The sequence below is a fragment of the Anthonomus grandis genome, chromosome 4, assembly GCF_022605725.1.
Source record: "Anthonomus grandis grandis chromosome 4, icAntGran1.3, whole genome shotgun sequence".
Lineage (NCBI taxonomy): Eukaryota > Metazoa > Arthropoda > Insecta > Coleoptera > Curculionidae > Anthonomus > Anthonomus grandis.
This window is the reverse complement of record NC_065549.1, coordinates 12,913,388-12,928,304: the sequence shown is the minus strand read 5'-3', so window position 1 is coordinate 12,928,304 and position 14,917 is coordinate 12,913,388. Positions and strand designations below refer to the sequence as shown.

At 31.9% G+C, this 14,917-nt stretch overlaps 1 protein-coding gene across 1 annotated transcript in view; it reads right to left on the bottom strand.

Annotated features, from left to right (window-relative positions):
* The window catches only part of LOC126735713 (fibronectin type-III domain-containing protein 3A), a 259,517-nt gene extending 245,680 nt beyond the window's left edge, over positions 1-13,837 (bottom strand). The window contains exon 1 of the mRNA XM_050439790.1: positions 13,234-13,837. Coding sequence (XP_050295747.1) covers positions 13,234-13,822 — 589 coding nt within the window. The 5' untranslated portion in view covers positions 13,823-13,837. The remainder of the gene's footprint in view (positions 1-13,233) is intronic.
* Between the last annotated feature and the right edge of the window lie 1,080 nt (positions 13,838-14,917).

Sequence of the window (14,917 nt, the reverse complement as noted above, 5' to 3'; positions counted from 1 at the left end):
ATTTATTTTTGAGCAACCTGTATATACAACCTTCACGTACAAAAATGCGCAACTTGAAGTAAAAATCGACAGGTCCAAGCGTTTTTTTTTCGAACACACTCCTGAATTTTAAATGAATTTAGACATAACTTTTGAGATGCACTGTATATATTACCAAATTAGTTAGATGAACAGAAAGTTCATCTGTGGCTCTTGAACGCGTTTGTTTATTTGTAAATATATTTATATTTATATATTATTATATTTATATCGTAGCAGTAATATGTTAGTGATGTAAAGTAAAAAAAAAAAAAAAGGTTTTGTCTAATATGTGTGATTTATGTTATGTTTGTTCAAAGTATAATCACATATGTGCCATCTACATATATTGTTCTGTTGCCATTAGTAAAACATGTAAATAAACGTCGGCACCTTTTAAAAAAAGGAAGTTTTTGATTTCTTGGTTCTAAACCTGCGAACTCCATCTACGATTATTGTTATTATTAATTAACATTAAACAATTAAACAAAATGCAAAATATAAGTAATCAATGGTCTTTTCTAAGTCTTAACTCATATTTACTCTTAAGTAGACTAATAATAAAAAATGACAATAAAAAAATGCCTGTGACACTAAGATTTCTACACGACCACCAAGCACATAAAAGAGATAATTTAAAATTACGCAACTACAGAAAAAATCTTTGTTGCTGACCTGCATAATTAAGCAGTGCAGCACGCAAAAAAAAACCAAAATGGCACCGTTCACTGTTAAAATATCGCGAATAATGGTGAAAGCTTTTCAAACGCGGTCTTTTTTTTATTTATCTAACTCGAATGAACTTATATAATTTCAACTTTTGCATGCATAAATGTCAAGGAATCGTGATCGAGTTTTGTTTTCTTATGGTTTAATGTCTCTCCGCTGCATGTTACTACGCTACAACGGTCGCTATGGGATAATGTAAATTAGATCAACGCAAAGAACGCAAGAAACGCAAAGAAAAATTACAGTATTTTTATTTTTCGGTTTAAAAAGGCACTTTTTGAAATTTAAGCGTGGACAGCGATCTACAAAGCTACTTAATCTCAATTTTAAATTACGTTCATCGTAGCTAAAACTGTAATATATGCGTTTGCTTATGGCATGCAAAGCCGTTTTATTTACTTACTTACTTGTTGCATCTATTAGCAAAAGAGGCGGTGACAGAGTGCGGAAATTAGCTGAGATTTTTAAATTTGCTTTTAAAAAAAATTGCTTTGTTAATGGGAAAAAATATATATATTAGCAGCTTTCACAGAATTCAGCAATATTATCGAACAATTTATCTTTCAATGAAAATGCCTAACTTAAAGAATCCACTAGGAAGCGAGTGTTATGCCCAATCAATTGATCGGAAACAACTATATAATGTAATGATTGCTATTTCGATTACATTGTTGTATAATACGTTAAAATGGGCAGCGAAAAGAATGGTTATTTGGCATTAGTCATTTCTTAAATTTCTCTTATACTTTCTTCAATCGTCATTGTTGTACACAGTTTATTGTTCTCATTTCACTTTTCTTCTTTATTTTAAAATGTGTCTTATCACGAAAAAGTGAAATAAAACTTTCTTTAGTTAATTTCAAAATATTATAGCACATAATGAAAAACTAGAGTTTTCGGTAACAGCTAATAAAACATTTGTCACTTTGTCTTCGTTACTTGCTTTTTGTCGGGAATACACAGGTTTTTTAAACGCACCGTATTTTTTCAAATTGTTCTTACTTACTAAACGTTCTTCTATTTTGCTGCCGTTTTTCGGAATATTTATTCAATCAATTTAATGTCAAAACTCAAGCATCTCTATGAACATTATTTTATTTTCAAAGCTTACTTTCTTCTAAGAGATGAAAAATATGTAATAATACAACTTGGAATATATGGTTAAATTTGGACTTAAAAGCCTTTTTAATATTTGATATCGGAAAACCAGGTCCGTATTTTAAAAAAAAAATGATGGTAGCCTTAAGGCAAAACGTCGGATCGAAAATATAATAAAGCCATCTTAAAGAGAAAAAAAAGTGGCTCTGAGAAATTGTCATGTATTTTCAAAAATCTTTTGTAATAAGCTCAGCAGAAATTTTTTTTTTTTTAAATTCTGTTCTGACTTTTCTTATCTTGGGAACATTGTATGGTCATAATGTTGCCAAAAAATTAAGTTGAAGAAATTATTTCTTCGTGTGTAACAAGAAGTGTAACATGTCAGTGAGTATATATATATTAAGTTTGTAAGTAAAATCTGTATTATTGTGACGAATTCATAATGAGTTACTTATTTTATTGGGTATTACGTCACTTATAGCAAAAATCAATTTAGAAATTACTATCTCACACGCTCAAAAATTGAATATTATATTTTCATCTTTTTTTGTATTTTCTTTCCAAACGACAATTTTTTCTGATAAGATTAAAAGAATTGCTAAAAAATTTAATATAAGAACTATTTTTAAATCACAAAACACATTACGATATTTATTAACAAAAACCAAACCTTTCAATTAAAATGAATTTAATAAAAATGTATTATATAAAACTCCTTATACTTGTGGTAAATTTTACATAGGTGAAACCCGTAGAACATTACCAAAAAGAATTAATGAACATAAATCTTACCTTAAAAAGAATGATTTTCAAAAATCCAAAATTACACAATATCCACTCGACAATAACCATAGAATAAACTGGAATGCCTCCTCAATTTTAGCAAAGGGACCAATTTCAAAATTACGTAAACTAAAGGAAAGTGCATTTTTAATGTTAAATGAAGATAAATTCTCAGCTACTTGTTCGATTGATTTTAATAATACATGGATTCCTTTGCTAGAAAGAGAGGTAGAGCAAGGTATTCTCAAAATGAATTAATAATTTAAAATATTTGATATTCATATATTTTCTATCATCATATTATTTATATCCTTTAATTTTAAAGAAGTAACCTTTGAATTTTTTGTTATCTTTTGAATCAATTTGTCAAACTATTAATAAACCGTGAAATTATATAAAAAAGTATGTAAAGTATTGTCGAACTACGAAGGAGTTTTAAAGCTATTATATAGCAGAGGATTTGCAAGGTAAGTATATTTTGTTTATATTTTTAATTTAATTTAATTTTACTTTAATTACCTTGATATCGGTAGTAGAGTCGATTGGGGGAAGTGTGCGCACTTTTGTGTTTTTTATCGCATAAAATAAAAAATGTAAAAGTCAAAATTGTATAAAAAGAATATTTATTACGTTTAGGTATGCCTAATAAAAACATTAACATAATATACAGTTAAACTTAAACATTTCTCAGATAATGCAAAAAAAAGTTTTTAAGGCAGTTTGCGCACACAATCTTGTCCGCGAATAAGGGTAAGTGTTTGCAGCTTTAGGTATAAGTGTACGCACTAGTTTATTGACACAAATCGCACATAAAAATTCCAGTTTCATATGATGTACATGCTTCATGCCACCAATCCGAACACTTGGAACACTGAATCCAATTTTCACTCGGAGGCTCTTCAAATTTTTCATCTCAAAGTGGGCAAAAATATTGTTTTATATTTTTAGTTAAAATTTTCTTTTTTACGTCTCCTTTTTTTAGGGTAGACTGTCCCGCTTGGGGAGAAACACTGCGCAAGTTCATTATTTTTCCCTTTTTATTACTTTTTTCTTCGTCCATTTTTTATTTATTTTCTAAGTCTTCTTTAAAAGCACTTGATGTGACAATTTCAGATTTGTGGGCCTTTCTTTTTCTCTTTTGCGAAACTGATGCTTTTGGAGAGGGGTTAATAGTAATCAGAGCTACATGGTCATCTACCTTCTCCTCATTGGTCGCAGGAAGTTCGGTTGTTTCATTTAATTCTTCAGCGTTGGTGGTTATCTCCTCTTGCTGACGAATATTTTCAACATCAGTTACCGAAGCGGGCAGAATGTCATGTTCTTGGAAAATGACGTCATTAAACGGAACTATCCCAGTGACAAAAAAATCAGATGCAGCATTCCCAACTGTTGCTACTTGTTTGTAGGCCTCGTTAAAAAGGCTAGCTATCTGGTACTGCGTTATTGCTCTTCCAGGATGTTGATTCATCCAGCGCTCACATTCTACAGAATATTTAGCTTTTAGAGGACCAAAAAAACTTCTGTCTAGGGATTGGATCTTATGGCTGGTGTGTGGAGCAAGTGTGAGAATTTTAATTCCCAATTGTCTACCTCTAGGTTGATGTGCGATGAATGGTTATCCAATATTAATAAAACTGGCGCTTCTTTTTGGGGACGGGCATGATCCTTAAAATGATACAGCCACTGCCTAAACAAGTCTGTGTTTATATATTCTGAGTCGGATACCATACCAATACAGCCAGTTGGCCCTGCATCAAGAAGTTCACATTTCATCCTTTTCCTGGGAAAAATAAAAGCGGGAGGCACATATTGACCAGTAGCGCTCATGCAACATATCGCTGTTACTGTTATGCCTCTTTCTGCAGATACAACCTTACCTACTACTTTTTTGCCCTTTGCTGACACTACTCTAGTTGTTTTCTTTGGAACTGTGCTAATCCCAGTTTCATCCATGTTGTTAACACGACTAGCATCAAATTTATATTTTTTATAAAGCAGATTTAAATTTATGAAAAATCTATCCCTTGAGCCTTATTAAATCCTATCGCTCTGGCAAGACTTGTAGGCGTTGATTTGCTGGCCCAATTGCTGGTGTCTTTTAAGAAATTCTGCAACCCAATAGCATCCTGCCATCTTAGAAACTTTGTTAAATCGATTACGAATATTGTTAATTTCGGCTTATTGAAAAACTAATCTGCGTAAAGTGTGGATCGTAATACCATAAAAAATATTGTCCATAGCTAAGCAATACTCAGCGATTTTGCGCTCTTGCTCGTTAGTAAATATCGGTTTAAAGCGGCCTAGCGAAACTGCAACAGACTTTAAGGCCAGTCTTTTTCTTAAAGCTGACTCACTAATTCCAACTCGTTCTGCGGCTCCTCTTTGGCTAACACCTTGACCTATCAGGTTTCTCGCTTCGTCTATTTGGGCTTGAGTCACTAACGTTTTTTCTGTTTTTTTTATTTGGTAATTTCGGGGAATTTTGCTAAAAAATAAAGAAATATAAGTAAATGGAAAAAGACGGGGCAAGTGTGCGCGCGTATACTTATGCGCGTATACTCTGCGTACACTTACCCCAGACAACAACAAAAAGATAAAAATATAAAAATAAGAAAAATATATAAAAATCCAATGGAGGTAAATAATTCTCTATTGAACCTTCTATATACTAAATTAAAACTTACCGGATTTATCTTTATACACAACCTATAACACAAAAAGAAAATTGCCCAAAAATTTTAAGAAATAGGTTAAAATTTATATTTTGCACGTGGCTGAAAAAGAAAGACGGTAATAACCGACCGCACATCTGCTTCTTAAAGGTGATTTAGCCGTACTGATTTGCATGGCAACGGAACTCCGCTCCCTACTATTTTCGTAAAGATATATGACATGCGCACACTTTCCCACTGCGCACACTTACCATTAATGACTCTAGATATAACTACCGAAACGTTTGTTCAAATTAGGTATTTTTTAAAAAGTAGATCTTCTCGTTATTTTTATCGTTTTTTTTTATATTCATAACAAAGTTAGGTAGAATATTGAAAAGAAGAAACGAGCTTAGAGAAGTATATCGAACGGTATCATTATAGATTTGAGTTCATATTTCTTTTAAATACGTGAATAAGTCTATTTTCTTCTTCTCTCCAATTTTTGAGCGTGTTAGATAGTAATTTCTACATTGATTTTCGCTATAAGTGACGTAATACCCAATAAAATAAGTAACTCATTAAGTTTGTACAAAAATTTAAGTAACAAAAATTCTAGTTAAATATAAATTAGTAGTATGAGTTTATTTTTTGAACTAATAATACTAGGATCTCTTTATTACAGCTAAATAACGTTAGTGTAATATATAGAGCAGGTGTCATATAAGGCCGATCTCCGGTGTGGTGGAGAGCCCGAGCATTTTTACGGGAAAAACTTTTCCTAATTGGAATTCAGCGCGAATTTCGCCATTCCGGAAGCGGGTTGTCGTCGAAATTCGCCAGATACGTCCTGCAGAAAAATTTAATAAAACGTCTCCAAGAAGAAAAATTGTCCGCGCGAACTTCGGGAATTCCTAATATTTCCATCCGGCTCTGCTACCGGGACCATAATCTAAAAGTTTTATGTATTTCGTATAGTTCGTAAAAGATTTTTCAATATTGACAATTTTTGTTTGGACCCTAAAAGTTTGTGAAAGAGAAAACATATTTTTCGTTTTATAAGTTATGACTTTTATAAAATCTTAGTTTAAATAAAACTGGCCTAATACGTCTTAAATTTTACCCTTTGTGAAGCTTTTAAGTTAAACTTTGAAAGCCTTTTCCAATCAAACATCGTAAATTTCAAACATTTTCTCTCTATCAGTCGCCATACGTAATTTGTCAAAGGGGATTGCAGTTTTTCCCTTCAACCTATCAAGAAAACGAAATCGATAAGTCATTTCAGTTAAAAGTCCTTCTTTCTGGAGCCGATGGCTTTTTGAATACGAATTGGCCTTTTGTCACTTTTATGGAAAGTTTTCCGATTAATTTTGTTTGAAAGGCCACGTTACGTGCCATTAAAGGGGAGAAATATTGAAAATTTGATAAAGGAATTTCACTAAAATACTATTTAAAAAAATCCTAATTAGTTAAGGAAGTTTTTACACATTTCCTGTAAACTAATCAGATGTTTAAGACTAATAATTTATTTATATGAATTTTCAGCCAAGAATGTAAAGCATTCGACACACTTTCCACTTACGATGTCAATTGGGTTCCCGTTAGTTACGTTGTTTTTCTTCTGCGAACCGACATGACGATCTTCCGTTTTACGTTCTAGTAGAGGTCGATCAATTTAATAAATAAATTGTTTATTGATATTAAGCTACTTTAACCTTAATTTAAACTCTAAAAATTTATATAAGGCATCTTTATTTAATGATTTTATGTCTGTTGGAATATTTTTATGCAATTTTCACGTAACACCTTATATTATTTATAGACTTTTCTGTACATAAATGTAATTTTTTTGCCCATATTTGAGAAAAAAAAAGGCAAATATAATGTCTTTAAGTGTTTTCCCACGTTGGGCGCCAATATAGTTAATTATTTTTATTTACCTCTATAATTTCTAAATTTTGTTATTAATAGCTATTTTGCATGAATTAAAAGAATATAATTATATTAAAATTTTTTGTATTTAATAGAAAGCATTAAAAATAAATATATTTTAAGTTTACTTGGGTCAACTTAGTTTTAGATATTTCCACGAGGAGAGAGAAAAGCTTAAGATAATTTGGTTTTTATTCATAATAATGAAATTTTATAATACTTATTTTCATTGGAAGTAGAATTATAATTTAGGAAAAGTAAAACAAGCATTAAAGCTAAAAACACATACTATTATATAATAAAACTAATAAAGTTCCATTGTAAAATGCTACTCTACCTAGTAGCACACAAGAAAAAAACCAAAAGAGAAAAAATAATAATAAAAACAAAAAACATTAATTAATTAATTTAATTATGATTTTTATTTTATTCCGGGCTTTTTGGAGTATCTTTCTGTCAGCTTCTAACGTAAATTTTATTAAATAACCAAATCAGCAAAAGGAAATAAAATAATTTTTGCTTCCTAAAATAGTGTTTCTTAAATACTGTAATTTAACAGAAAAAAAATTATTTTGCCAAAATATTTACTGCGTAAAAATTTCTAATGGAATAACGTCCATTAATATAGTATAACTAAGAGATGAAATGAGTAAAAAAAATGATATTGGTAAGCACGGATATTAAAGATTAAAGCAATTTCTATAAAATTATAATTAAAATGTCCTTAAAACTGTGATTTAAAGCGTTGCAATTTAGTACAACTTTTACAAATTTTATACAATGTATCGAGAAATCTGATATATTAAAAGTAGGGGATACTGTTACAAAATTGAATAATCATAGATGACACGAAAAATAGAAAAATTTTAAATAATATTGAAAAGTTTGATGCCACATCTTATGAGAAACATGCAGAGATTTTCTGGATAGGGCATCTATGTGAAATTTTCACGTTTTTTAACGACTTGTTTACAATAAATTCCAATGATAATATTTAAATTTAATAATTAAGATGTTATTTAGCTGTGATAAAATAAAAAATCTAAATGTTTGGCATCAAATGCTTTTGAGGTAAATTTAAAGAAAACAGGAAAAATCCGTATGTCGTATACATTACGCAGCAAATAAATAATTTTAAATATCCAATTTCTGATTAAAAGTCGTCGAAGAATTAAGTATAAATAAATATATAATATACCCTTATTTCAATGCAACATTTCGTCTAAATTTCTACAGGAATCTTACAAAACTATCCCAAAATTATATAAATTATTTATTTAAGTTAATCGCCGTAGAAATAACATAGATATTTTTTAATTATTAGTTAGAAACTAAAACACACCATATTTACGTTGGCAGCACTAGCTGTAGTGTCGCTATGAATGGTCGCAGGTGGTGTTTTTTATCATATTTACCGATTTAATGGCGGCTTTTGGGTTGTTTTTAGTGTGAGACGACAACGTGGTGCAAACGTGTTCTAATACTTTTGATGCGGTTTAATTTATGTTAATTTAGAAGGAAAATATCGAAGTATTAATATTTCAGATTTCAACGGTGTAATTTTCTGTCACTTAGTTTCCGCGTTTGTGAAGTAAATTAGTTGTAAGGGCTTAAAATTCGTCTATTGCTTCTGCAGGTAGGTAACTATTTATTCAAAAAACATATTTATGTAAGATAGGTGTAAGTTTTGTTAAATCTGTTATGTTATAAAAGTATGTGTAAAATATATTGAATGCTTTCAAGTAAATATTGATTTTTATTTTAATAAGATCTAAATCAAAAATATTGCTATAAATGTTTTAAATGAAACATTTGTGGTATATTTCCACAGCAAAAATATCATGCACTAAAAACATATGACATTCTAAAATGTCGCAGAAACATCCCACATAAGATATCATGCAGACGTTAAAAAAGGTGACATGCTTCCAGAAACATTTTTGGTACTTCTGTAAGGAAATATTGCTGACATGTTTCTAGCATGTTTCTGTATTATAAGGGCTACAAGAAAGTGGCGCGCTCTTTCCATTACTTTTTAACGTAGCTCTAAAGTATATGACAAGAGGGCTTAATGGTGATAATGATAGGGGTATAGAAATGGGCAGGAAATTCAAGGCGTCAGCACACGTGGACGATTTGGAGATCATGTGTACCACAAAGGAAAGGCTTAAAAGACTCTTCACATCAATAGAACAAAGATAAATGAGAATAGAGCTTAGGATAAGTAAAGAGAAAACAATATAAGACATAAGCCTAACAAAAAATGGGTTTTTTGAAAGAGTGAAATACTTTAAGTACCTGAAACCATGGATTACGTTAGAGAGGAAAAATAGTGTCAAATATATGTATTTAGAACAGAGTTGCAACTGTCCTGAATAATTTGCTTCGACCGCTAAATCTACCAAGAAAAGTGAAACTAAAGATATACAATACAATAGTAGTCCCTGTAGTTTTGTATGGGTTTAAGGCGTGGACCATGACTATTAGACAACAAAAAGGGCTACTCTCCTTCCGGAATAAAGCTTTAAGGAAAATATGTGGACCCGTACAAGATCCAGTAACAGCCTTATGGAGGAAACGTATATGTGGTGGTGTAAAAGAAATGACTAAACAACCTGGATTACTAGCATAATAAGATATAGAAGGCTTGTAAGGACAGATCAGCATTACATAAGTAGAAGAAGGTTGCCAGGATGTCCTTGACAAAGGTGGAAAGACAATATTGAGAGAGACGCCAATGTGATGGAAATAGAGATAGAATAAGGACTAGATGAAAGGCGATGGTCGAGAAGGCTAAAAAATACCTAAAGCATTGTATGGCCACGTTAAATAAGAAAGTAAAATATTTAAATACCTATAAATGCCTCACCTAAATATGAGCTGACTAGTGGTGGTTTTCCAATAGCCTGTTTTTATTTTTAAAAACATTCAATTTAAACTTATTTTATTCATAAAATACCTTTAAAAAACGACTACTTTAGTTTTTTACCAAAAAGTTTGTACTTGTGCACAAATGATCATACACGCATATTTCTTTAAAAATTTTATGCAGAAACGATATTCAATCTGACCACATTAATTGGTGTTATTAATATTGTCATGCACAATAAGGCTACTGACACTTTAACCGGCAACAAACCTTAATAAGAAAGAAACATTATTGCCTGTCACACAAAATTATAGTAAATTTAGACAAAGTGTACGCCAATCGAAATCTATTCAACTGATTTTCGGGTCAGTGAACCATAAAGTCGATTGTAACCGACAGTTGGGTAATAATTTGCGATCAGACGCCAGGGAGACGGTGACCACAAAGAATTTTAACGAATAATTATATAATTTAACCCGAGACGTAATATTGATGAACACGAGCCGGAAAAAAAACAGTTTTATGCATAAAAAAACCATTGCAAAAGTAAATAAAGTAACCGTAATTTAGTGAGCGGCGCATGAGGCTCGAGACGTAATGATAATGTTACCATCTATCTTGGGTTGTTATACTATAGCAGCACTCCTTAAGTCTTTAATCTATACAAATGATGTTCCCATTTTTCTTCTTCTACCTTCACTTTTACTGGTTTATAAACGTCACGACGGCATTTGATAAACGTTATGTATATATTTAACTTGGGATGGTAAAAAACATAATGGAGATATACGGCAAAACAGTTCTGTCTATTTTTATATAATATTTGAATAAAATTATCAAGGATTGGTTTTAAACTATCTAGTAGTATTATTTTTTTAATACTTCTGCACATTGTTGTAAAAACGTATAATAGAGATCAAGATGAAGATATACAAAGGTTAAAAGAAATATGAAGGAAATGTCAAGAAAGATGTAAGAGAAGACCTAAGAAGTGCCGACCTGAAAGAGTAGTAAGATAAAGAGAAAAAATACAGAAAATTGTAAAAAGAGAGTGATCTGTGAATAAAAGAGCAATGAAGGATCTAGTAACTTGAAAAGACTCAAAAAAAGATCATTAAGACTAAATTTCCAAGAATGATGTCTAATGATTAGACTTCTAAATAAACATGCTAAACGTCTTGGAAACCAAACTCACCTTAAACACAATAGTGGGACTAATTTTTTTAAAAGTTTGAGGCTTTTGTTGCTTATTTAGTAAATTCAGCTTAGCTAAATATCTAAAAAGGAGGTTCAAAGCACAAACTGTTAACAAAGTTTCACATCAATTATGCTCTCCTCTTATTTAAAGATGTGAGAACTTACTCTTTCTTCATTCTTCAGTCATAAACTTAAAAGGCCAGTTATATGATAAACAACATATCCCAAATAAGAATAGAAAACCTCTCAAAGAACTTTAAAGTGGGCAAAGGCGTACGACAAGGATGTATTTCCTCCCCTATACTTTTTAATATCTAGAGAGAGTGGATCATAAAAAGGGCTTTGGATGATTGGGAGGGTAGAGCACCTATTGGAAAAAAAAAGATCTCTAACCGTTGACACGCTGACGACACTATCGCAGTGGCTAATAATAAACAAGAAATTTAAGATCTCTTACACCAAGTCGAACAAGTAAGCATGGAATGCGGAGTGGGGCTAATATATTCAAATGTCATCTGATGATATAGATCGGCCAGAAGCGTTTCCTCTATCTTTACAGTTAATCCAAGATATAGAAATAAAGGAAGAAATTATTTATCTTGGTACGAAAATTACAAATAAATCTGGCTCAGAGCATGAGGTCAAAGAAAGAATTGGGATGACAAAGAAGGCTTTCGGTAGGCTGGTCAAAATCTGGAAAGACCAGTGTCCTTTGACGTTGGTCTTTGACACGTCCTATTGCAGAATATGGATCGGAATCCTGGACCATAAAAGCAGTGTGTCGAAGAAGAATTGAGGCGTTTGAAATGATATGACCGTAGAATGCTAATATTACCATGGGCAGCGTACTACATCAATATATCCATTTTAAGAAAACTTAAAATTCGCAACAAGAAAAAATTATTACCAACAATCCAACCAGGTACGGAGGGAAAAATGGAAACTTATGATCCAGGGGAAAGTTTATAGTAAGAGATAAAGAGGAAGATCACATAGATTAAATAAAAGATCTCACGCAAATATAGATTTCACAATAAATGCGAGGGGTAATAAAGGGTAATATAGGGTATAAAACAGAGAGTCATACTGAAGAACCACTGTGCAGCTTCCATGATCGAGCCACGACTAAAACGGACAACGACTGAAGAAAGAGATAGAAAAAAAACCTTTTTGACATTTTTGGGAATTAATCATTTTAAGTATTTAGTTAAATCCCAACAACTGGATAACAAGAACTTTCCTTGCCTGGAAACAACAGAAATTAAATTCCAAGATCATGGTAACCATGGACATAGTCAGATCTCATGGTAACCCAGCATTTTTAATAATTATCATAACTTCAAATGTCTTATTTAATCCAATAAGTTTTTTAACAAATTTACCTCTTATATCTATCGATACTTTTCTATACATTCTATAAAAACTTATTGCATCTATCATTTTTACAAGAGCAGGTTATGCTTACGAGGATCAATTAAAAAAAAATCCAAAATGTTTTTTAAGTCCATCGTTTACATTTTACATCTCGGTGGACTTCCCCTGTTCAAAAAGAAATTGTTAATCACTAAATCAAACAATAAATCGAATATAAAAAACTGGTTTCGACACTCCCCGGTCTCGAAGAACGCGAGTGGGTCCCCGTGTTTTTTTTCTTAAAATAAATTTTACCAGAAATCTTACGTTCGGTTCAGGGCCATTGAATTGTAACATGATTGTAAATTAATGCAAACCTATTGTTAGTTATAAAAAATTTACATTATTATTCAGGTTATAAAAGGCTTAAACTTATGATGTGGGTAAGATTTTAAATGGCACACAATACATTTTTGGCTCACTATATTGATGAGAATCTGTCAAAAATTAAATATGAACCAACTTAAATATATGTATAGAATTTCATTTTAATAAACCTTTGTATTTAAATAAAGCAATTTCTATAGATGTTATAAAACTTACCTTTAAAGATCTCCACACTACCATCTCGCATCATCAAGTTAACATTCACACCAGGATTAACATGAAAGTTCACAATATACTCCTCTCTCTTATTTCTACCTTGAGACCGTGCAGGTGCCTCATAGAACCTTTGAGGCTCAAAACCCGGTCCGAAATAAAACTTCGCAGGTGGTGGTCCCTGATTGGACGAATTATTCGAAGCCACGCCCCCGTTACGCCCCAATGCGGCGCCGTTACGTAGCGCGTTATCACATTTCGCGTTCGCCACGCCCCCGCTACACATTTCCGCGCACTGTGGTGGTGGAAATGGACAATGGTGATGATGGATAAAGTATTGTACTGGTGGATTCTGGACATTGTGAACGTGGATAAAGTTAAATCCAGAAAATGGATCGGGAAAGTTAAGGTTATGGTACAAATGTGGATGGTTCTTTTTAAATGGGCGGGACTTGCGGTTATGTGATGAAGTTGTAGGGTGGATGTAAGTGTTATGTGACGTTGCCGAAGAGGTGGATGGTGAGGGTGATGGTGTGGGACTGGGCGTCTCCGCCATAGGCGATGGGGTGACCTCCTCAAAAAACTTCACCATTTAAATGGTTATAAGGGAACCTGAAACAATAGAAATATTGCTAAGTTTATCAAATTAATTTAAGTTTATAAACACAATGGCCCTAATAAATAAAAATTTAGCAATTGCTTTGGTCAATACTTTATAGTATGGAAAATTATATTTGTTGGGATTGATATCAGTAAAATTAATCTATAATTGATTATTGCAAGGATTGAATAAAATAACTTTAATATATCATTGCACCCGGTATCTTTGCGCGTTAGTAAAAAAAAGGATGACCTATGCGACATGCGCTATGCGCCAAGAATTTTGGATTGCAATAAGCAGCAGTATCTCTCTCGTTTTGTTCGTTAAAAGTACCACCATCTTTTCGGGTACCGTAAAAACCTTAATTGTACAAACCTAAAATTAGTGTTAACAGAGGCGCCTCAAATTTATGATTATCACTTTATAGTGCACGAAGATTCAGCAACTAGATGCTCACGGGTAAGTCGTTAAGGCCCCTTTGTTTCGCCGCTCAATGGTGGATAATATCAAAATTTCTCTTTTTATACAGTCTACAGTTTTATCTCATTTATTAGTCGATTATTCACCATTTTTTTATCCTTCTATTGCCGGATATCTCTATAATCTTTATTCATTCCTTTTAGCTTAAAACTTACATTATAATTCGTTAAAATACATTTTAGTACACGTGAAAGGCTTCTCGCATCGGGGCTATCCATAAACAATTTGTATAGAACCAAAAAATAGATACGAAAATAACTGGTTTACACCTCGCTTCGAGGCTATTGTTAAATTCCACAAAATACCAATGGTCGTTTTACTGCATTAAGAGTAATTTCAATTTGGACTGGGATTAGTGTAAAAATAAACGCGTAGGTCTTTGCAAATACCGGTGATTGTATTCGGAAACTTTGGTTGACCTCTCGTTCTGTTTATTTATTTATTTAATATTTGCATTTAATTTGGTGACATTTAAATTATAAAATGGCTTAAGTCCCGAAATTGGTAAAAGAATATACAGCTTTACGAGATGTACCAATAACTCGGGTGCGAGAATAAAAAGATTGTGCGGTTGAAGCGCGGGAATTTAGTGACCGTCGGAAACAT